This window comes from Narcine bancroftii, chromosome 4 (assembly GCF_036971445.1).
Source record: "Narcine bancroftii isolate sNarBan1 chromosome 4, sNarBan1.hap1, whole genome shotgun sequence".
Taxonomy (NCBI): Eukaryota; Metazoa; Chordata; class Chondrichthyes; order Torpediniformes; family Narcinidae; genus Narcine; species Narcine bancroftii.
The window spans coordinates 193,938,352-193,961,791 of record NC_091472.1 but is presented as its reverse complement, the minus strand read 5'-3'; the positions used below and the strand labels follow the sequence as shown (position 1 = coordinate 193,961,791).

The window sequence follows — 23,440 nt, the reverse complement described above, 5'->3', positions numbered from 1 at the left end:
GATTTGAACTGAACTGGAGTCTTTTGCAGCTGCAGAGGCTTTGGGAATGCTGGAGGCGAGTCCCTGGGTGACTCTCTTTCACTGACAGCAAAAGGCACCAGGAAAATGCTAATGGAGAATCTTTGTCTACCTTATGCAGACTAAAGGCAATTTTGTGTAATATTACATTTCTGTTTTATTACATGACAATAAATGATATCTAATCTTCAAATAATGAAAACTGTTAGTATATCGATGAGGACTAAAAAACAACCAAGGGAAGATCCTAACGGGAAGTGATAGGTATTTATTATGATTCTCTGGCTAAGTGTGAATTCAGATCAGTGCTACATTCCAGTATAATAAAATTAAGTTACATCAGTCAGTGTTTGGAGGTAGGAATGCTACTGGAAGGCTTTTGAGACTTCATGAAACTGGTTAATTGTCTTCAGCAACTTAATTTTTATCATACCTCTGATTCCACCAGTTTCTTCCTGAAGCTTTCACTGGAGTTCTCACGACCCTGTAGCTTCTCAAGATCTCGCTCTGCACGTTCTTTAGCTTGGCGAACATTTTGCAAGAGATCTGTGGCTTCAGAGCTGGCTTTCACTGCCTACAAAACCAATAGCAAAAAAGCCAGTTTACATTTTTTTAAGGCTTTAAAACAAGACAATTTCCTAAAATTTGCTGGAATAAGCTCCCATAATTAAGTGGATTTGACAAATGGGATTGCTCGTGAATTCAGTCTTGATAATCAATGAAAATGAAACAGCTTATTTGAACTTATTGATCTGAAAATGCTTTTGGCATGTTTGCTAAAAGACTGCTTTCTCCATTTCTTGCAGAATTAAATTTCCAGATTTGATTGACACTCATTCTCATCTTTAACCAAATAGTCGTTTCAAGTAAAGCGTCACTTGTCAATCTACTGCATCCAGTGGTCTCATTGTGGTCTTCTCTGCATTGGAGAGACTGGGCACAGACTGGGAGATCACTTCGTTGAGCATCTTAGATCTGACTGCCACAATAGTGTAGATCTACCAGTGGTCTACCCATTTCAATTCCCTGCCCCATTCCCTTGCTGACATGTCTGTCCATGGTCTCATGCACTGCCTGGCTGAGACCACTTGCAAATTGGAGGAACAACACGTCGTATTCTGTCTGGGCACCTTCCAAATAGGGGAGGCATTAACATCAACTTCTCTGTTTTTCATTAGCACCTCCCCCCTCATCTAACCCAATGTCTCCTTCCCTCTAGCTCTGTCTCTCTTGTTTTCCTTCTGACTCTTTCCCCCAAGCTCTGCTTCCACTGAGCCCCAAACAATCCCCCACCCTCAATTAATTCTCACCTTTCCTCTTTCCTGTGTCCAATCCATATCCAATTAACACCTTTTGTCTGTTGGTCTGTGCATCTCCCCTAGCTCATTTCCCCCCCACCCCCGACCCAGCCTTTTAATTCAGGTGCCTATCTGCTTTTAGCTCATACATCTTTTAAAACATTTTTTAAAATAATTTTAAAACCACATTCATATACATATTGAATATCAGTATAAAGAAAATACATGTGGTATATATACATAAAAATTTTTTAAAAACCCTCATCTATCCCACCCTCCCACTAATCCTAACTAATATAAAGAAAAAAAAGGAAAAAAGGAGAATGTCAATAAAAATTATTAATTCAATACATATAAAGGAGTTAAGGTTTATCAGTGGGATGGGCCCTCCAGAGTCTCTTGCACCTTCAAACCAAGATATTGAAAATATGAGCTCCATACTTACAAGAAAAAATTAATTTATTACATAGATTATGCTATTTTCTCAAGTAGAATACATGAAAGTAATTCAACATGCTACTTCTCCATCCTTAAATTCATATTGGATTTCCAAGAAATAACTATGCATTTCCTAGAAACAGTTAAAGCCAATCGTAAAAATTCAGTTTGATACATAGTTAATCATAATTTAATACTAACCATTTTAATATTACCCAACAAAAAGAACATAGGATCCTGTGGGAGTTTAACTTTTAGTATTTTCTCCAAAAGTTTCTTAACCTATGACCAGAAAGGCTTTACCCTAGAACACTACCAAGTAGAATGAAAAAAAGGAACCAACCTCCTGGCCATATCTAAAATATAAATCAGACAATGTTTAATTGAACTTATTTAATTTTTGAGGAGATAAATATGATTGATGTAAAAAATTATATTGAACTAATCTATATCTAACATTAATAATTTTCATCACCCATACAGTAAATATTCGAGTATAATGCAAATTTTTTTCCCCACTTTTTCCCCTCAAAAATGGAGGGGGGGGTCGCATTATACATGAGAGTAAAATTTTAATTTTTTTTTTCTGCAACTCGGGTGGCCGAGCGGTAGACGCCAGCGCAACTCAGGTGGCCAGCCAGGTGGGCAGTAGACAGCAGCGCGACTCGGGTGGCTGGCCGGGCAGGCGGTAGAAGGCAGCGCGACTTGAGTGGGCGGGCGGTAGTTGGCAACGCGACTCGGGCAGTCGAGGGGTGGGGGGGGGGTCGTGAGAGACGACATCGTGAATCGGGCGGCCAAGGGGAGGTCGTGAGAGGTGGCACCGTGACTCAGGCGGGCGAGGGGCCAAAGACGGCAGCGCGACTCAGGCAGGTGAGGGGAGGGGGGGTCGTATTATACATGGGGGTAAAATTTTCCCCTTAAAAATATGGGGTCACATTATAAACGGAACGCATTACATAGGAATATTTATGGTAATTGTTTCCAATCATTTTCATCTATTTAAATCAACCTTTCATCTTAATCTTGATTTATGAATTCCAAACTTGGAAGCAAATTTTTATACATCTTTGAAATAAACTTTTTTATACCCCATTTACTTATCAATATTCCTAATTCATTCTGCCTCGGTAATATTAAATCATGACCTAACTTATCAACCAAGAAAGCCCTAACTTGATAATAGTAAAAAAAAGTATTATTTACACTAAATTTCTCTTTCATTCATTGAAAAGTAATAAATTTATTAACTTGAAAACAATCCTATACTTTATTAATTCCCATTTGATTCCAAGTTTTCAAAAATTGATTATTCATAGAAAAAGGGAGAAGTCTATTTTAATACAAAAATATCAAATCTTTTTGACCTATCTCATAGTTTATTTTATTCCATAATTCAATCAAATGACTCAAATTAGGCACATCTCCAATTCATATTAACAATTTTGAATTTCATTTCTAAATAAAGTCCTGCATAGAATCTTCTCCTATTTTACTCGATTCTATTTTGACCCAACATGGTAATTTATCCAAATCAAACATCCCATTATTAAATTTAAGTTGAGCTGCTCTATAATAATTCTTAAAATGGGGAAGTTGCAAACCTCATAATTCAAATCTCCAAGTCAATTTTTCCAAACTCTCATCATTTCCCCTTTCCACAAAAACTTCCTTGTACTTGAATTTAAATCCTTGAAATTTTTTTTGAGGGATCGAACAAGTTCTATAAGTCTACACTGAATTTTTAATTAAATTTTCTTTTTTTCTCAGAAGAATTTTTCTGTAAATCTTTTTCCAAACTTTCCATTTCTTTCTCCAAATAATCTAATTCTTTAACATAATCCTTCTTAATTTTTGCTGATTAACATATTATCTGACCCCTTAAATAAGCTATCAAAGCATCACATAAAATAAATTTATTATCTACAGAATTTGAATTAATGTCTAAATATTCTTGAATTTGTTACCTTATAAAATCACAAAAATCTACTCTTCTCAACAATGTAGAATTAAATCTCCATCTATAAGATGATTTTCCCTCTTCAGAAATTATACATGACATCAAAAGTGCTGAATGATCAGATAGAATCCTAGCTTTATATTCTGCATGCAGAACTCTTGTAATTGTGCCGACATTAAAAACGTATCTATTCTCAACTAAGAGTCAAGCCTGTAAGAATAAAAAGAATCCCTTTCCTTTGGATTCAACCTTCGCCAAACATCTATCAAATTTAAATTCTTCATCAAAGTCAAAATCCTTTTCGCAGATTTCTGTCCTAGTTAGTGATTTCTGTGATTCATCCAAAATTGGATTAAGACAACAATTAAAATCTCCTCCAATTAAAATCTTTTCATGTGCCTCAGCAAGATGCATAAAAGAATCATGCTTTGAGCTCATACCTTGAGGAAAGGCTCAGGCCTAAAATGTCATTTATATATCTTATCCTCCTATGGATGTTGCGAGACTGACTGAGCTCCTCCAGCATTTCTGTGTTTTTACTACAATCACAGCATCTGCATTTTCATGTTTTACTCCATCCTAAATAACTGAAACAATGGTATTTCCCCCTCCAAAATAAAATTAACATTTCATGTAACATTAAGTCATTTTCACTCTTCCCTTGAGAATTATTACCATTAATTCAACTCCATTCCCCTCCACTGAGAGTTCCTAACATACAATCATTTATGACTTACCTTTGCAAGCTTTTCCTGCAACTCCTGTATTTTCTTCTGCTGCTCTGTGTTCATCTGAAAAACACATCAGTCTATGAATATAACAGGCTAATGTAATGAATATATCAACAAAAATATAAAACCATAGAAAGATTTCTTCTAACATCTCAATCCTCAACTTCCACATGCAGCCCAAATGAGGATTGCTTTGAAGCATCATCACTGAAGGACCTGGCTAATCCTTAAAGGCTGTAGCCATCAAATTAAGTTTGCAGCAGGTAAACCAACAGGAGGGACAAACATAATTGATCTAATCTTCATCAGTCCTCATCCTCAGCAGTGCACTTATTGAAGCAATAATGATACTCCCTGTTGCTTGTGTGGCATGACCACCATCTTAAATTGGATAGATTTTGGATAGGTAAAGGAGTTCTAAATAGGGAATTATAAGAAATTTCACACAGTTTGCAACCTCCTTTACAGGGTGGCCAAACTTGCTTAAGGTGTTATGGACCCAGAGGACACCAAAACCCAGCAGCAATAGAAATTCACCAAGACAAATGGTTACTTAAACAAAAGTTGCTTTTAATTATCTTTAAACATGAAAACAGGATCAAACTTATTACTATTAACTTAACCCCCTTCTAATTCTAGGTGCACATGTATGTAATGTGTGTATAAGTTCAGAAAAGTTCTTTAATTCACAGTCCAATCTCACTTCTCACTCCTCCAAGTTAACTGGTTGCAGGCAATTCTTGTACTGTGCACAGAATTTAATATTTATGAATCTTCACCAGGCTTTGGTGCTTGAAAGGTAAATGGTTACTGCTCAGGAAGGTTCTTGGTGGTTTTCAGAGAGAGATTTGTTGCTTGTTGGACACCCACAAATGATTCCTTCTGATCAGCCACATCAGTGTCTTGCCAAAGAAACTTGCCCCATCAGGGTTTTCCAGATGATAACCTCTTTCTTTCAGGTCACCACAGAGTTCCTTTTTGATTTCCTTATTTCAAGTGAAACATTATGCAGCCAGCCATCTCCTCTTGTATGAACCACAAGGGCTTTGGCCAGGCTGAACTAAGAACTCACAACCTGTCTTCAAAATGTGGTTTTCCACAAGCTTTCCAGCTTGTCCTGTTCCAGCTGCTGCTCCTGCTGATCTGTAGAACTGCAGAACTGAATTCACTCTCTCTCAGAGAAAACCACTTGTGAAGTCCTTATAGGTATTCTTCAAAGATTTTGCAAAGGAACTCGAAGCCTAGACTGTCTGGCTTGAGCAGAACTCTTGCATTTTAAATGAGATCTTTTTTGAAATGTTTGTATGTGATCTACACTAAAAAACCTGCCACAATTTATCTCCTTTAAAACATTCTATATACAAAGGTAAAAGCCACATTCAATAAATTTCAGATGTTTTGAGAGCCGCATGACAAAAAATTACATACATGTTTTTACTCTTACATGCTAATTTTGTTACAAATCCTTTATATAAATATTAAGAAATACATGCATGTAATCATATTTACTCATGTACATAGTTTTTAAACTGCTAATTTGTATTAGTTTCAATAATCAAAATGTACATATCAAATATTCATTTAATAGTTGAATTTGTGGACCAATTTTTAGGATATAATTTAGGGTGTAGATTATTACACACCTTCAACTTTTGACCACAGTAAGTACCTGAGTTGTTCAAGGTGTCAGGAGCTCGGATGGGCAACTGGCTTGTAAGTCTGCATTCTAGACGTTGGGTGGTCTGAAGGGTGAGCGAGTGGCCGGGGCCTTGGCAAGAGTCTGCGGCCAGAGCATCAGGAGCGTCGAGAGTTTTGTGGGTAGGCAGCCTGGGTGTCGGGATTTTAGGTGGGCGGGCAACCGAGGCTTGGGTGGCCTGGATCACACTGACATTCCACGCAACATTCACGCAATGGCAAGCAAAGCCCACTAACACTGCACAGCCAAAATACCTCTGTAAACCTCACGTTCATGTCAAAGAGCCACATGTGGTGCGCAAGCTGCTGTTTGGCCACCCCTGTCATTTATTTTCAATCTTTTTATTAAACATACAAGTTAACAATATACATGAGGAGAATCAAATAGTAAAAACAGAAATCTCAATATATTGCAATACATAATACACATATAACATTATAACATATTGAACAATATTATCCCTTTCTCCTCAATTTTGAATATTCAAAAAAAGAAAAAAATTATGAAAACCCCATCTAACTTACCAAAATCAGCAACAATTAAACAGGCTGGTGTAGTGTGCGTGCTACCATGAAGTGTGGAAGGAAGACACACAACAAGTCAAAATCAAAGACTGATTTATTGCACTGGCAGATCACCTATATTCACTTCTCGCTGCTGACGTTGGGAGAGACATCAAGGCAGCACCGATCTCCAATTGGGCAGTGTTCCCACCATTGCTTGCTGTTTTCCGCTGTGTGGGTGGTTACCTGGGATGTAAGTAATTGGTCACCGTGGCGTCCCGGATAGCGGGCCACTACACAACCCCTCCCCCCCAAGAATTTGTAATTGGAGCACTGTTCGCCGCTTTCAGTGGCCTACTTCTGTGATGCGGGGTTTACAGGGAGTCCAGTTGGGTACTGTCCAGGTTTGAGGCAGTTGATCATGAAAGTCTCTTCTTTATTGCGATATCCATCACACATGTCGACCTTTTGTGCCTAATATGGCCATTGCAGAGATATTGGGTGTTCCACTCCCCCCCCCCCCACCCACCGGTCGAAAACTTACTCACAGGTCTCGAAGGAGTGTGGGTATGACAACGGCTCTGTATACGCTAATCTTTGTGAGGTTTTTCAGTTGGTTGTTTTTCCAGCCTCTTTTGTGTAGTCTTCCAAAGGCGGTATTTGCCTTGGCGAGTCTGTTGTCTATCTCGTTGTCGATCCTTGCATCCGATGAAATTGTGCAGCCGAGATAGGTAAACTGGTTGACCGATTTGAGTTTTGTGTGCCCAATGGAGATGTGGGGGGGCTGGTAGTCATGGTGGGGAGCTGGTTGATGGAGGACATCAGTTTTCTTCAGGCTGACTTCCAGGCCAAACATTTTGGCAGTTTCCGCAAAACAGGATGTCAAGCGCTGAAGAGCTGGCTCTGAATGGGCAACTAAAGCGGCATCGTCTGCAAAGAGTAGTTCATGGACAAGTTGCTCTTGTGTCTTGGTGTGAGCTTGCATGAGCCTCAGATTGAAGAGACTGCCATCCGTGCAGTACTGGATGTAAACAGCGTCTTCATTGTTGAGGTCTTTCATGGCTTGTTTCAATATCATGCTGAAGAAGATTGAAAAGAGGGTTGGTGCGAGAACGCAGCCTTGCTTCACGCCAATGTTAATGGAGAAAGGTTCAGAGAGCTCATTGCTGTATCTGACCCGACCTTGTTGGTTTTGGCCTGGCCTTGCGGCAGAGGCTGAAGAGGTGCTAGAGTGCCCAGTTTATCCCTCAACTTAGTCAATGAGGCCATGGGGTCCTCCAGGTATTACCAACAGTGCGCCATATACCACTCAACTGCAGAGAAGTTGAAGGCCTCTTTCAACACAGTGCAGATCCCCAGGGAAATTCATCCGGTCAGTCAGCTCCTTGAGTTGAGCAATCAAGGCCGCCTTCAAGTGACTGTGGAACTGCTCCACCAACCCGTGGGCCTGAGGGTGGTAAGCCGTTGCACGGTGGAGTTTGGTTTCCAGTAACTTGGCCAGTGCCATTCAGAGCCCCTAAATGAACTGTGTACCTCTATCGGAGATCATATGCTCTGGGACTCCAAACCTCAACACCCAGGTGTTAATCAGTGCCCTGCACAGGTCTCAGTGGCTTATTGGCCAGTGGGACTGCCTCCGGCCACCTCACGGAGCGATCAATCATGGTGAAGAGATATCTCAAAGCAGCCCTACAATGTCAATATGGTGTTGGCTGAACCAACGCCACGCAGGCTCAAAAGTCTGCGGGGGTGGGGGGGTGTGTGCACCTTGATGTGCATCTGCACTTTGGATGTTTGGCAGAACGTGCAGGTCTTAGGCCACTGACTGACCTGTTTCCAGAGCCGTGCCAGATGAACCATTTTAACAGAAGTCCTGATGGCTGGGTGCACCAGGTTATGCACCGCATCGAAGGCCTGCCAAGTTGCCAACACAATGGGGCAGAGTTTGCCAGTGGAGATGTCGCAGAGGAGCGTATGGTTGCCAGGACTGATGGCAACATCCTCCAGCCTGAGGCCGGAAACTGCTGCTCTGTATACCGGGATCTCAGGGTCCTCCTTCTGTGCCTTGGCTAAGGCAGAATAGTCTATACCCTGGGACAGAGCCTGGAAGGACTCAATCATGTGGTGGGACAGGGTGTCGGCCACCACATTGGTCTTACCTGCAATTCAGGGAAGGATTCAAATGAAAAAGTGTATCAACCAAAAATGGTTAATATGATATAGGAAAGTTAGGAAATATCTTATTCAAAAAAACTTCTAACTTGAAATATCTAAAAAAAAATGTGACTTAGGCTATTATATTTGTCAGATGTTATATCAAAAGACATTCAATAAATCTAAAAAGTAGGCAATTCCTTTGCTTTTCTGAAAAGAAAATGCTTCATCCATTATAGATGATGAGAAAAAAAAGTTGAGATAAATAGTACTAGATAAACTAAAAAAATTTCAATCAACAAATGTATGAAATTGAAACCAAACCAGAAATATATGTTTAAGTATTGGGTTAAAGGTATGTCTACTAATCTTAGAAATTGTGACAGGAAGAGCAGCTCCCAATAAGGAAACTAATGACTAACTCTGTACAGATTTCAATTCCAAATCTGTCCAATGAGGGTGTTCAGGTTTGTCAGAATAATACATCCACAAAATAATATATTGAATATTAACTGCCCAATAATAAAATCTAAGATTAGGTAAAGCCATTTCATCATCTTTCTGCATTTTTATTATTCTATATACAAGAAGAAATTTTAGAGTCAATATTGTCAAAAAATGATTTAGGAATAAAAAATGGAACTGCTTGAAGTATATACAAAATTTTAGGTAAAATTATCATCTTGATAGCATTTATACAATCTATTAAAGTTATGGCCAATAGAGACCATCTAGAAAGTGTTTGTTTCACATAGTCAATAGGATATAATTTAGGGTGTAGATTATTAAACACATACAACTTTCGACCACGGTAAGTACCCAAGTTAATCAAGGCATCAGGATCTCAGATGGGTGATGACAGGGGCTGGGTGGTAAGTCCATATCCAAGATGTTGGGAGCTCCAAAAGGAGAGCGAGTGGCCGGGACCTAGGCGAGAGTCTGCAGCCAGGGTGTCAGGAGCTTCGGTGGGTGGGTGGCTGAGGGGTCAAGAGTTTTGGAGGGCAGGGGGTGGGACGTCGGGACGTTCAGTGGGCGGGCAGTCGGGGCATTGGGAACTTGGATGGACTGGCGGCCTGGATCAAACTTACACCCTGCGCCTCATTCACGCAATATCAAGCAACACTCACTAACACTGAACAGTCAAAATACCTCTGCAAGCCTCACATTCATGTCAAAGAGCCGCGAGCTGCTGTTTACCATCCCTGTCCTATATACTTCATTACATTATTACCCTGAAGCCAGCGGACCAACTTTGGCTCCGCTTAGGATGCTCAAGAGTATGGCAGGAGCAGCATCCACAATAGTTAACAATAAGATGCTTTCTCAAGAAGCTAAAATATGTGCCAAACAGCAGAAGCACCACACCACAAGTGGAAAAGCAATTCACGAAATGGGGAGAGGGTCGAGAGGGGAGGGGGGCTCTCTGACAGGAAGAGAAGGGGATGGGGAAGCTGGAGGAAAGGAAACAGCTTTTCTCTTTTCTACCCTCCCATCTGTATCCACCTATGACCTCCTACCTGTTAACCTGTGCTCCTCCCCCTGCCCCTTCTCACCTCTGTGTATATCTGATGAAGGGCCCAGGGTGAAACATTGGTTACACTTTACTTCCGATAGGTGCTGGATGACCTGCTGTGTTTCTCCAACATGTGTATTGAACTATCTTATACAGAAGTCCTCTAAATAAAATATATCAGTGAGCTGAAATATTTAAACATTACAACTGACTCAAGTGATGGTAATCCCAAATTCTATATTTAGATTAAAATTCAATTAGTGAAAGAAAGCAAATAAGAAGTTAAAAACCTTTTCCAGTTTGGCGTATATCTCTCCAACTTCAGCTTTTCCTTGGTCTCTGGTCTGTAAAAAGAAAATCAATTTACATCAGCAATATCAGTAAATCAAGATTTGGCCTCTTTGCTGTTTATACAGAAACAAAATGTGGTATGCCTAACATTTGTACAACCTGGTCCACATTATTTCAGGCAATGAGGATTGCCTGATGAACAAGGAAAAAAATACAGGTTGAGTGTCCTTTATCTGAAGTTCAGAAACCAAAAAGATCCAAAAACCGCAATTTTATTTTGCACCAACATGACATCACAAGTAGAAAGAAATTCACCACCTGACGTCCACATGGGGCTCTGATGCTCTGTTGGCACCAGTTTGGTTAACAACAGAGATCTGTGGTACAAAATGAAATCTTTGCTTTTGGTCAGGAAGATGCCAAACGGAGCTGGGTCCAAGTCTTCAGCATTGGCTGCAGCCGGAGTCGGCGACTCCATTCTCGATATTGGGTGCAGAGCCATCTGCCTCGAAGAAGTTGCCTTGGGCTCCCGGGCATGAGCGGGGACCACAGTCAGGGACCAGCAGTAAGGAGATGTCAGGGACTGGTGGCGGCTTTGGGGACTGGCAACAGCAAAAGACAAAAACCATTGTTAATGAGGCAAATAACACTGGAGGAAACATCGAGGAGAATTTTTAGTGTTTGGTGCTGCATTTATCTTCTCTTATAAGCAGAGTTTTTTTTTGTAGGTACAAAACATTATTTCATGTGAATTTTCCACTTATGGTGTAATGTTGGAGCTCAAAAAACCTGCCATTGTTTTGTGTTATTTATCCGCTGATACAGGTATTCTGCTGGTGCTACTGTTCTGCTTAGTTCCATTGTTCCAAACCCAAAAATCAAAAAACATCTGGTCCCAAGCATTTTGAATATGGAGTACTCAACCTGTACAGACAAAATCCAAGCCAAGTAGCCAAAATTCAAATCAAAATGCAATGTAATATAGGCATCCTTCACTATTTTTAAGGATTCATTTAGGAGAATTTTGAAAAAACCTCTTGGAACAAGGAAATCTGTGGCTCAACATAACCTTCGTGTTCCATCATCAGAACATTACTTTGACCCGAGTGTGGTTATCAGTGAAAATGTAAAACATGCAAATTAAAGTGTCTGACTTTCAGCTGGTACCTCACTTAAATTCTGCTTACTTGCTAGGTCAAAGATACATACTACAGTGGGGGAGAAGGAAATTTGGCTTGGGTAAGGTGGGTCCAGTGAAATGTTGGCTGCTTTCCTGAGGCAGCAATAATTGTAGACTGAGTTGACGGAGGGAGGAAGGATTTGTGTGATGGCTGGAGCTGGGTTTACTGCAGCTTCTGTGGTCTTGGCACGGCAGTTCCCATGCCAAGCTGTGATGCATCAAGACAGAATACTTTCTATGATGAGTCTATAAAAATTGGCAAGAGACATTTTGGAGATGCTGAACTTCCTCATCATCTCACTGCCTATTCTCCTTTCATTGAACATGACAAATTACACCACAGTACAGGGCCTTCGGCCTACGATGTTGTGCCAAATTATGTAAACCTCAAAAAAATTAAACCTTCCCTACCTCATAACCCTCTATTTTCTTTCATCCATATGCCTGTCTAAGTGTCTTTTAAATGTCCCTGTTGTACCAGCCTCCACCACCACTTTTGTCGATGCATTCCAGGCACCCACTACTCTCACTTTGTAAAAAAACTGATATCTCCCCTGTACTTTCCTTCTCATTTTATGCAAATGTCCTCCGATGTTTGCTACTCTCACCTTGGGGGGGGGGGGGGGAAAAGTGCTGGCTTTCCTTTATCTATGTGGCTCATAATCTTGTAGACCTATGTTAAGTCACCTCTCATCCTTCTTCACTCCAAAGAGTTTACATTTAGCTCTGCTAACCCTGCCTCAGTCAAATTGCCCAATCCAGACAATATTCTGGTCAATCTTCTCTGTACTCTCTCCATAGCTTGCACAACCTTCCTGTAATGAAGCAACCAAAACTGAACACAATATTCCAAGTGTGGTCTAACTAGAGTTTTAAAGAGCTGCAACATTATCTCTTGACTCTTGAACTCAATCCTCTGGCTAATGAAGGCCAGTATATGATAAACCTTCTTAACTACCCTAACTACCTGTGTGACAACCATGAGAGATCTATGGATTTGATCCCAAGGTCCCTCTGTTCTTCCACACTATTAAGAATCCTGGTATCAACTATGTTAATATGATAGTTGTTAATAGATGGTTGTCGACTTCAAGAGGACCTTGGGAGACCACACTCCACTGAACATTGACAGCTCCACCATTGAGATTGTCAAGAGTTTCAAGTTCCTTGGAGTGCACATGGTCCCTTAACACAAGCTCCATAGCTAAGAAAGCCCAGCAACACCTCTACTTCCTGTGAAGGCCGAGGAGAGTTCATCTCCCACACTCCATCCTCACTACATTCTACAGAGGATGTATCGACAGCACCCTGTGCAACTGCATCACTGCCTGGTTTGGAAGCTGTACCTCCTCAGACCACAGGACCCGACAGAGGGTAGTGAATTCAGCAGAAAAGATCACTGTAGGATCTCTTCCTACCATGAAGGACATCTACAACACTCGGTGCAGGCGAAAGGCAATAAACATTGTGAAGGACTTCACACACCTCTCACTAAACTATTCTCCCTTCTGCTATCTGGTAGAAGGTACTGCAGCACTCAGGTCCTTTCGCCCAGTTTGGCCAAGAACTTTTTCCCCCAAGCCATCAGGCTCCTGAACTCTCAGAACATTTGGGGATTGGGTATCTTAGACTGTTAATGTATAAGTCTTAATATTTTAAATGTGTCAAACTTCTATTCTAACCTATATTTATGTAAATATGCTCTGTGGTCCTGGCGAAGTGTTATCTCGCTTTTACCCTGCGAGTGTAGTATGAACAACAAATAAAGATGACTTGATTTGCACTCTGCATTCAAGTTCGACCTTCCAAAATGCAGTTCCCTCCCCACAGTTGTGATAGATATTCAAACCAACCTTTTGTAGTTTCTGCTGTGACTCGCTTGCTTTCCTTCTATATTCGTCAGCTGTAATTCGAGTATCCTTTAGTTCGGACTCGTAAAGATCAGCCCTTCGGCGTGCCGCAGCAAGATCCTCTTCCAATTGTCGCACGGTCACTTGCATCTCTTCCATCTGAGCGTGAAACTCCTGAAAAGAGTGAGGGGTGAAAAAAAAAGCATGATGGGCAACTACTGAAAGAGAATTGAGGGGTTGGATGTAGCAGGAGAAAGAAAACCAATAGGTATATCGATAATAAAATAAACAGAATCACCATCTATTTAAGATCTCGTCAAATATTTTATTTTCCCATTTTTATTTTGCAATTTACAGAAACTTCAATGACAAGATGTAGTATGTGAAATTAAGCAAACAAAACACAATGACAATCACTTCTTTATTAAAAGACATCAAAACACAAAATAGTTTGCTTTTAAATGAGAGGGGTGAGAAAAGGAATAGCGCGAGAGGGGGAGGGAGCGCGAGAGGGGGAGGGAGCGCGAGAGGGGGAGGGAGCGCGAGAGGGGGAGGGAGCGCGAGAGGGGGAGGGAGCGCGAGAGGGGGAGGGAGCGCGAGAGGGGGAGGGAGCGCGAGAGGGGGAGGGAGCGCGAGAGGGGGAGGGAGCGCGAGAGGGGGAGGGAGCGCGAGAGGGGGAGGGAGCGCGAGAGGGGGAGGGAGCGCGAGAGGGGGAGGGAGCGCGAGAGGGGGAGGGAGCGCGAGAGGGGGAGGGAGCGCGAGAGGGGGAGGGAGCGCGAGAGGGGGAGGGAGCGCGAGAGGGGGAGGGAGCGCGAGAGGGGGAGGGAGCGCAAGAGAGGGGGAGGGAGCGCGAGAGGGGGAGGGAGCGCGAGAGGGGGAGGGAGCGCGAGAGGGGGAGGGAGCGCGAGAGGGGGAGGGAGCGCAAGAGAGGGGGAGGGAGCGCAAGAGAGGGGGGGAGCGTGAGAGGGGGGAGCGCGAGAGAGAGGGAGGGAGCGTGAGAGAGGGGGAGGGAGTGGGAGAGAGCGCAAGAGAGGGAAGGGAGCGCAAGAGAGGGAAGGGAGTGCGAGAAAGGGGAGGGAACGCGAGAGAGGGGAGGGAGCACGAGAGAGGGAGTAGATAGGGGAGGAGCACGACAATGGGAAGGGAGCGCGACAGAGAGGGGCATGATGGGGGTGTGATAAAGGTGGGGTGCGAAAGGGGAGGCGATAGTAGGGGACACGATAAAGGTAGAGTGCAATGAAGTGGGGAGAAATAGAAGGGGGCACGAGCAATAGAGGGGAGAGAGCGAGAGGGGAAAGACAGAGAGAAAGTGAAAGAAAGGGTGAGAGAGAGAGAGAGAATGGAAAAAAGTGTAGTGAAAGTGAAAGAGAGAGGGAAAGACATCTTGTTCTGTCATTTGTTGCAACAAATGTATGCACTGTACTTTAGACAATTACATTATGGAACCTTGTTCATATGCATAGGTGTCAAATGTCGATATTTGTAACCCAGGCATACAGCTGTAATACTCTTCTTCCCAACTATGTCTCACCAATCTCTCCAAAATCGTTCAACCTGTTAGCCAAAGAACCATTAAAAAAATGGCTGCAGGTCTCAATAAAATTTAAATCATAAAAAAGGCTGCAGAAACGGAATAAATTTAAACAAGGACAATATGAATGTTGTTTTTTAATCTTGAAAGTTCAGCTAAATCCATGCTCCCTGCAAATCTCTCCCATACTCTACTAGTTATCCATTATCTTCTATTGAATTTTCAAATGTTCAGCCACTGGATTGAAATTCTTTGGAGCATCTGCCTTTCTTCATCTTGAAATGCTCTCCGTTCTAAAACTATCCCACTCATTTCTCCATCCCATGTCCGATCACACATCCAACCTCCAATTCATCACATCATTGCATCCCATAACTCCAGCTGTCCACATTGAATTAATTCCCTAAATTCCTGGATTTTTCTTCATTTCTCTTTGTACCAACACATTTAATTGCTGTTTTTTTTAAAACACCCACTTGAGATGTTCTAATGTTTTAAAAACATCATAAAAATGCAAGCAGCTGTTGTTGAATTGCAACCAGAAATCTCCAAAATTACTTGCAAGAAGCTTTCAACCTTAAAAGGTTAATTATTAAGCCAATGCAAAGCATTGGTGGTTCCTCAGGAGAATAAGTAGCCACTCCCAGGGAATACATCACATCCACCAACTATAATCATTTTCTTGTAAAACAGTTTAAACTGAAATGTAGTATAAACCTGTTGGAACTGGATGAGCTGGATATAGAGCACAATATTTTTAACTAATAAACCTACTTGAGATAAAGAAAGTTAGGGTGGATGTAGATTGAAGATGCACGGAAAGGTCATGCCCTCTTCTCACTGCCACCATCGGGAAGGAGGTACAGGAGCCTGATGACGTACACCCAAGTTACAAAAACAGCTTCTTCCCCTCTGCCATCAGATTTCTGAACAGACAATGAATGTTGTTTTTGCACTAATTATATATTTTTTATGAATTGTATCTAGGGAACTATAATTTACAGCAATATTTGCACCTTTAATGCACAATACTGGTGCCACAAAACAAATGTTGTGACACGTGTTCATGACAATAATCCTGATTCTGAGATGCAAGCAAAGCAGGTCTATGTATACATTACTAGGAAGTAAGTGTATTACACAAGAGCCTGAAGCTCTCAAACAAAAATGAAAATAAATATTGATGCACCCAGATATTCCTTGTAACCTAGCAACCATAGGATTTAATGCAGAGTTTGGGATAGAAAGTGGAAAGGAAGAGCATGTACTAATTTTAAACATGTGTGCTATATTTAAATTTTAAATAGTTTTTAAAGATACTATCACTGTCAGAATCCAAGTATAATTTTTATTAATTCTACAGTGGTATTTCACCTTTCTTCTAGCTGGACATTCAAAATGCGAGTTTCCAATTTTTATGTCAAGCACATTTCTTAGATAAGCTGCAAAGAAAATTATTCAAAAGCTCAGACTATTTTCCAAATGTTAAAAATAGTTATAGACAATGAAACACTGAATATATTTAAAACACTGTTTTATAACATATTTTTACAATGATTTATTTAAGAGATTCAAGTGCCAACTTTGATATTGCTATGGTGACTGGCTCATAAGTAGGTTACTATAGTAACTGGTACTTGAAAATATAATTATATCACTGCAGAACTACACAATTTTTCAGCTATGACTAATAAAATTATGTAACATTTTTCTTTTCAGTTCAACTTCGAGACAACAATACATCCCAGAAAACAAGCTCAATATTCCATTTCTGGCCAGATAGTTAGTCGATTTTGAGCATGTTAAGAAGGCTAATCACAGAGCTCAAAGAGTAAGAGTAGGTGCCCACCACAGAGTTCCCTCAAGCTTGTTTCATTATTTGGCTTGATATATTGATTTTCTATCCAAATCCATAACCCTAGATTCCTAAAATCCCCAAATCTCTCATCCCTCAAGATTTAAGATTTTTTGTGGTCATGTAATAAAACAGAGAATGTAATATGACATGAAATTTCCTTTGATCTGATGTAAGGCAGATGAAGAGTCATCATGAGCATTGCCTGGCACCCCTTACAGTACAAGAGAAAGAAGCAAAAGAGAGTTCCTTCAGAGTCACTGCGTGCTAGTGGATTCACCTCCAGTGCTCCCACAGCCTCTGCAGCCACTTAGACCCATTTTCTATACATTGGCAACCTGATCAAATAAAATTTAAAAAAAATATTCAGAGTAGTAAATTAGTAAATTTAGGCTGGAGATGTGGAGGAACTGCTTTTCCCAGAGAGGGATGAATCTATGGAATTCTCTGCCCATTGAAGCAATGGAGGGACCCTCAGTAAATATATTTGAGTCAAGGTTGGATAGATTTTTACTTAGTAGGGGAATTAAGAGATATGGGGTAAAGGCAGCTAGGTGGAGATGAGCCAATCAGCAACGATCTTATTGAATAGTGAAGTAAGCTCAACAGGCTAGATGGCCGACTCCTGCTCCTATTTCGTATGTTCTCAAAACAACGAAGACACTGAACTTGTGCAACACCTCAAATGTACAAATATCTTGAAACCCAAAACAGAAATATGGACAAATAAAAATTGACAGTGAGTGACTGAAGAAGTCATTAAAGTTGGTGAGATAAAGCCTAGTCAAAGAGATATGGTTAAAGAAAGAACTCAATAGATGGATAGATTTAGGGAAGGAATTTCAGAGCTCTGGCCTTGGCAAATCATGGCAAACACACCAATAATGAAGCAATTAAAAATCAGGAATTGGAATTTAACTCTGACAAGTGTGAGGTGTTGCACTCTGATAAATCCTGGAGTGTTGTAAGACCGAGAGACCAGGGCACAGAGGCATAGTTTCCAGAAAATGGCAATTCAGGTAGACAAGGTGGTGAAGACACCTGGCTTCATTGGGCAGGGAATTGAACAAAAAAGTTGGGACCTCATGATTGAGCTATTCAAGGCATTAGTGAGAGCATATTTAAAAGTAATATGTTCAGTTCTGCTCACCCACCTGTAGGAAGGGCATCAATAAATTGGAAGGGGTGCAGAGCAGATACACATGGATGTTACAAAAAGAGGTTAGATCGGCTGGGTCTTTATTCCCTAGTGTGTAGGAGGCTGAGGGGTGACCTTATCGAGGTCTATAAAATCATGAGGGATATGGATAAAATGAATGCTCACAATCCTTTTCCCAGGCTAGACAATTCTAGAACAAGAAGGCACAGTTTTAAGCTAAGAAGTGAGAGATTTGAGAGGCTTCACTCAGAGCTTGGTCCGCATCTGGAATAAGCTGCTAGAGTGAGCTATAGAAGCAGGTAAAATTTCAATGCTCAAAAGACATTTAGACAGATATGGATAGGAAGGGTATGGACCAAATAGAAGCAAATGGGACCAGCCTGAATGCAAACTTCTTCGGCTTGGATGAGCTAACTGAAGGGAGAAAAGAAGGAAGAAACTAAAGAAAATCCTCAACAGCCAGAATCTTGGTAAGGATGGTGTAACAGTGCTGTCTCCTTTTCAAGAGGATACATTTTAGAGAAAAAAGCTGTTATGATTTGTACACCACAAGCCAAATAGCAACAAAATTAAAACAAAAACTAGGTAGAATGTCAGCTACTGCACCAAATGGCATGTGTTACGGGGTATATTATATTTTATATTACATATTAATGTCTTTAAAAGAGATAAATCATGGGGGTTTTAGTGTAGGTCACTTCACAAACAGATATTTACAAAACACATCTCATTTAAAATGCAAGGGCTTTGCTGAAAGAGGCCATTTCAGATAGCCCAAAAGTTGAGATGTAAAGGCAGAGAAACTCTGCCAAAACGTATAATCATCTACCTTTCTAAATGTGCAGAGGCAGTCTCCAAGCTGCACATTCCAACTCCTCTCCAAGAGAGATAATCTCCACAGTGCAGCCCTCCACCGGTCGATTTGAATGGGCAGCTGCGCTAAGTGGCTGCTTGGGGGTGGGCTCATGACATTGCAGTGACTTTGTCAGCCTGAGACACAGGAGAGTGAATTTTATCAGAATTTTAATGGCCTTTCCAAGGATACACTGGATCTTATTCTGAACACCAAGACACACCAAGATCCAGTATACGGCTCTTCTTCTTCGGTGTGCTTCAATAATGTCACATCGGCGGGTGGAGCAAAGGCAGCAGTAGGCCCATCTCCATGGGGCTCCGGAGGGTGCTACCACACATCTATCCTTTGAATGGGACACTGAAGCAGCCTTTTAGGGCTGCAGTCTGAACGGTAAGTTCCCATTTTTCCATCCGCTCCATAGCAGTCTCAAGGTGGAGGCCTGACATGAAATGGCCACATTGACTTTGCAGAAACTTTGAAGAATGCCTATAGACACCGAAAACGCTTATTTGAATAATTAGGATTAAATCCATTTAACTTATGTGGAGATTAATACAATTGATGAAGAAAATTATATTGAACCATTTGATATCTAACATTTACTGTATTCGTAACACTTTCATAACATAATTTTGACCCAATCTCCTCCTGAGTTTGTATATTTAAATCTTTCTCCCAGCGGATTTTTGATTTTTATAAATCTTTTTTTCTTTACAGTCTCTTGTAATTTTATATACATATTAGTAATAAATTTCTTAACAACAAATGTATCTGTTATTATATCTTCAAATTGACTTTGTTTAAGGAGTCTCAAATCTGCTCCCAGTCTCTTTTTCAAATACATTTTTAATTGATAATATGCAAAAATTGTATTATTATGTATATTGTATTGATCAAAAGTTAAGAAAAAAGATAGTAAGAAACAATCTTTTATTCTTTGTATCCCTTCACTAAACCAATGATCAAATTAGAATTATTCAAAGTAAAAGGAAGAAGTTGATTTTGTATTCACAACATTTTTGGTAACTGATCATTTTTAATTCCTCTCTCAATATGAATTCTATTCCATATGTTTAAAATATGTTTCAATATAGAAATATCTTAAGTTCCTTTAAAAGACTCACTATTCCATTTATATAAAATTAACTCCAGAATAGTTTCACCAATTTTATTCATTTCTATTTGAATCCAAGCTGTCTTTTCATCCCTTTGATAACAGGAGGACAAAAACTTCAATTCTTAAAATTTAGTAGTCTCAATCTACCCTGATCAAATTTCCACATTAATTTTTTCTAATCCAATTCCTGACATCTTACCTTTCCAAAGAAATTCATGTACTATTTTATTCAAGTTTCAAAAGAAAAATTCTGGTACTTGAATGGGTAATGCTTGAAACACATATTGTATTCTTGGAAAAATATTCATTTTAATACAATTCACTTGTCCTATAACGTTATTGGTAAATCTTTCCATCTTTTCAAATCCTCTTCCAATTTTTTTAACAATGGCAAATTATTTAGTTAAAAAAATTACTTACATTTCTACTAATTTTAAATCCTAAGTATTTAATTGCCTCATTTTGCCATTTAAATTTTGTCAATTTTTTACATTGAGAGTAATCCATATCCACTATAGGCATTACTTCATTTTTATCAACATTCATTTTATAACCCGATATGAACCCATACTCTTTTAATCTCTCATTCAACTTATTTAAAGATAATTCTGGTCTTATTAAATATACTATAACATCATCAGCAAATAAACTAATTTTATATTCTTTATTACCAACTTCAAATCCTTTAATGTCATTATCAGTTCTATTTACTTCTGCCAATGGTTCAATCGCTAATGCAAGTAAAAAGGGTGATAATGGACCTGTCAAGCTAAAAGAGTTGTGAGATTTGTTTATTCATAATCACTTTTGCTTTTGGTTGATCATACAAAGCCAGTTTATAAAAGTATTTGGAATCCCAAAAGCATAAGTATCTCAAATAAAAAATCCCATTCCAATCGTTCAAATGCTTTCTCTGCATCTAATGCTATTGCTACTGTGGGAATCTTCCTATTTTGTGCTAAATTTAACTTTGTTATCTGCTGCTTTTCTATTTTTAATAAAATCAGTTTGATCTAAATTTATTAATTTTGGAAAAAATTCGACCTGTCTATTAGCTAACAATTTCAATACAATTTTAAAGTCTGTATTCAATAATGTTATGAAGGTGGCTGAAAACAATCTTTTTTTTTGGAATTACAGTTATTAATGCTGTTTTAAAAGATTCAGGTAGATCGCAAACCTCTTTCATTTGACCTAATACCTCCATCAATACAGGTATTAATAGCTCCTTAAACTCTTTATAAAATTCTGGTGGGAAACCGTCTTCACTTGGCACCTTATTATTCTGTAGAGACATTAGAGTCTCGTAAACTTCTTTTTCTGAAAAATTCTCTGACAGTCTTTTGGTAATTTAATTTGTCTCAAATAATCTCTTACTTTATTATCATCTCTCTTGGACACTAAAGTTTAGCGTAAAAGTCTTTAATATTATCATTTATTTCCTGCATTTTATGTTCTCTGTCCTGAAAATTTCTTTATAGTAATTATTGTTCTAGAAATCTGTTCTGTTTTTAATTGCCATGCTAAAACTTTATGGGCCCTTTTACCCAACTCGTAATATTTTTGTCGTGTTCTCATTATATCTCTCTCCACTCTACAAGTCTGTACAGCATTAAGTCTTAATTTCTTCAACTCTAATAATTTTCTCTTCTCATCTTTATGCACTTGAACTTCCTTCTCTAATTTCATTACTTCTTTATCTAATTGTTATTTCTTTCATATATTTTCTTCATTTTTGAAGTATAACTTATTTGGCCTCTCAAATATGCCTTAACTGAATCCCATAATACAAACTTACTCGCAACTGAATTCTTATTAGCATCTAGAAAATGCTTTATCTGTTGCTTCATAAAATCACAAAATTCCCTTTTCTTCAACAAAATAATTTTTAACTTCCATCTATAACCTACCTTTTGTTCTTCTTCCAATGAAATAGACAAAATTAAAGGTGAATGATCTGATAAAACCCGTGCTTGATATTCCACTCTTTGTACTTTATATTGAAGTTGTGCAGAAATTAAAAACATATCTATCCGCAAATATGTTTTAAATTGAAAAGAATAATCTCTTTCATTTGGGTGGATTTTTCTCCATATATCCACTAAATCCATATCTTTCATCAAATCTGTTATCATTTTTGCTACCTTATTTTTCATCATTCTATCTGCTGATTAATCTAATCTAGGGTCTAAATCAAAATTAAAATCCCCTCCCAATATAACTTTTCCCAAGGCATTTGATAAATTAATAAAGCATAAATTTGGCATCATCTACATTTGGTGCATATACATTCATTAAGGTCCATTGTTCCAAATAAATTTGACAATTCATCCTAATGTATCTCCCAGCTACATCTATGCTAATATCCAATATTTTAACTGATACATTTTTATTAATTAATATTGCTGTATCTCCAGCCTTAGAATTAAAGGATGATGCTATTACTGTTTCTACCCAATCTCTTTTTAATTTTTGAAGTTCTTTTTCCGTCAAATGTGTTTCCTGTAAAAAAGCTATATCTGTTTTAATATTTTTCATATATTTTCTGCTTTATTTGAATCTGAATCCCATGAATATTAATACTAATATAATTCAATTTATCAGCCATCTAAACTGTCATAAAATCCAATAACCATCCAACTTTCCATCTCCACTCCTCCTACATCCAAAATACTAATTACATATTTCATAATACAATTATTAAATTTAGGTGCATTAAAGAGAAAAAAAGAAAGGAAACAAAGAAAAGAACAGAAACCCTACCCTCCCCCCCAAAGCGTACATTATTAAGTGTGTCGTATGTTATTAACAGTGTGTCTTTATACCCCTGATCATTAGGAGTTGTGATCGAAAGCCACACTCACCCACTAGATTCCGCAGAGGCCAGGCTCATACTCTCACCTAACTCCCCTGAAATCAGATCTATCGGGTAAAAACTGTCCTCTCTAATATTCTCAACTGCAATCTTTCCACTTCCTCTCTCCCTTCAAATATCTCCCAGTTCTCGTCTCATTTTCTCAGGCAACAAATCTGCAAACACTTTTGCTTCATTGGGTTCTGTAAAATATCTATATTTACCCTCAGGAACAAAAACTTTTAACACTGCTGGGTACCTTAAAACAAAAGTGTAACCTTTTTTCTATAGCACATTTTTAAGAGCATTAAATTCTTTTCTTTTTTTCAACAAATCAAAACTTATATCAGGGTAAAAGAAAATCTTTTTACCATTATAAATCAAAGGCGATTGTCTCTCCTTCGCTTGCTTCACAGCCAGCTTTAAGATCTTCTCCTTC

The 23,440-nt window shown here is 39.2% G+C and overlaps 1 protein-coding gene across 14 annotated transcripts in view; it reads right to left on the bottom strand.

The window, feature by feature from the left end:
• The window catches only part of LOC138761402 (citron Rho-interacting kinase-like), a 366,961-nt gene that overhangs the window by 175,224 nt on the left and 168,297 nt on the right, over positions 1-23,440 (bottom strand). For all 14 annotated transcript variants that reach the window (XM_069933435.1, XM_069933436.1, XM_069933438.1 and 11 more), the window contains 4 exons: positions 13,633-13,803; positions 10,599-10,652; positions 4,449-4,502; positions 452-592 (listed from right to left, as the gene is read on the bottom strand). In XM_069933435.1, coding sequence (XP_069789536.1) covers positions 452-592; positions 4,449-4,502; positions 10,599-10,652; positions 13,633-13,803 — 420 coding nt within the window. The remainder of the gene's footprint in view (positions 1-451; positions 593-4,448; positions 4,503-10,598; positions 10,653-13,632; positions 13,804-23,440) is intronic.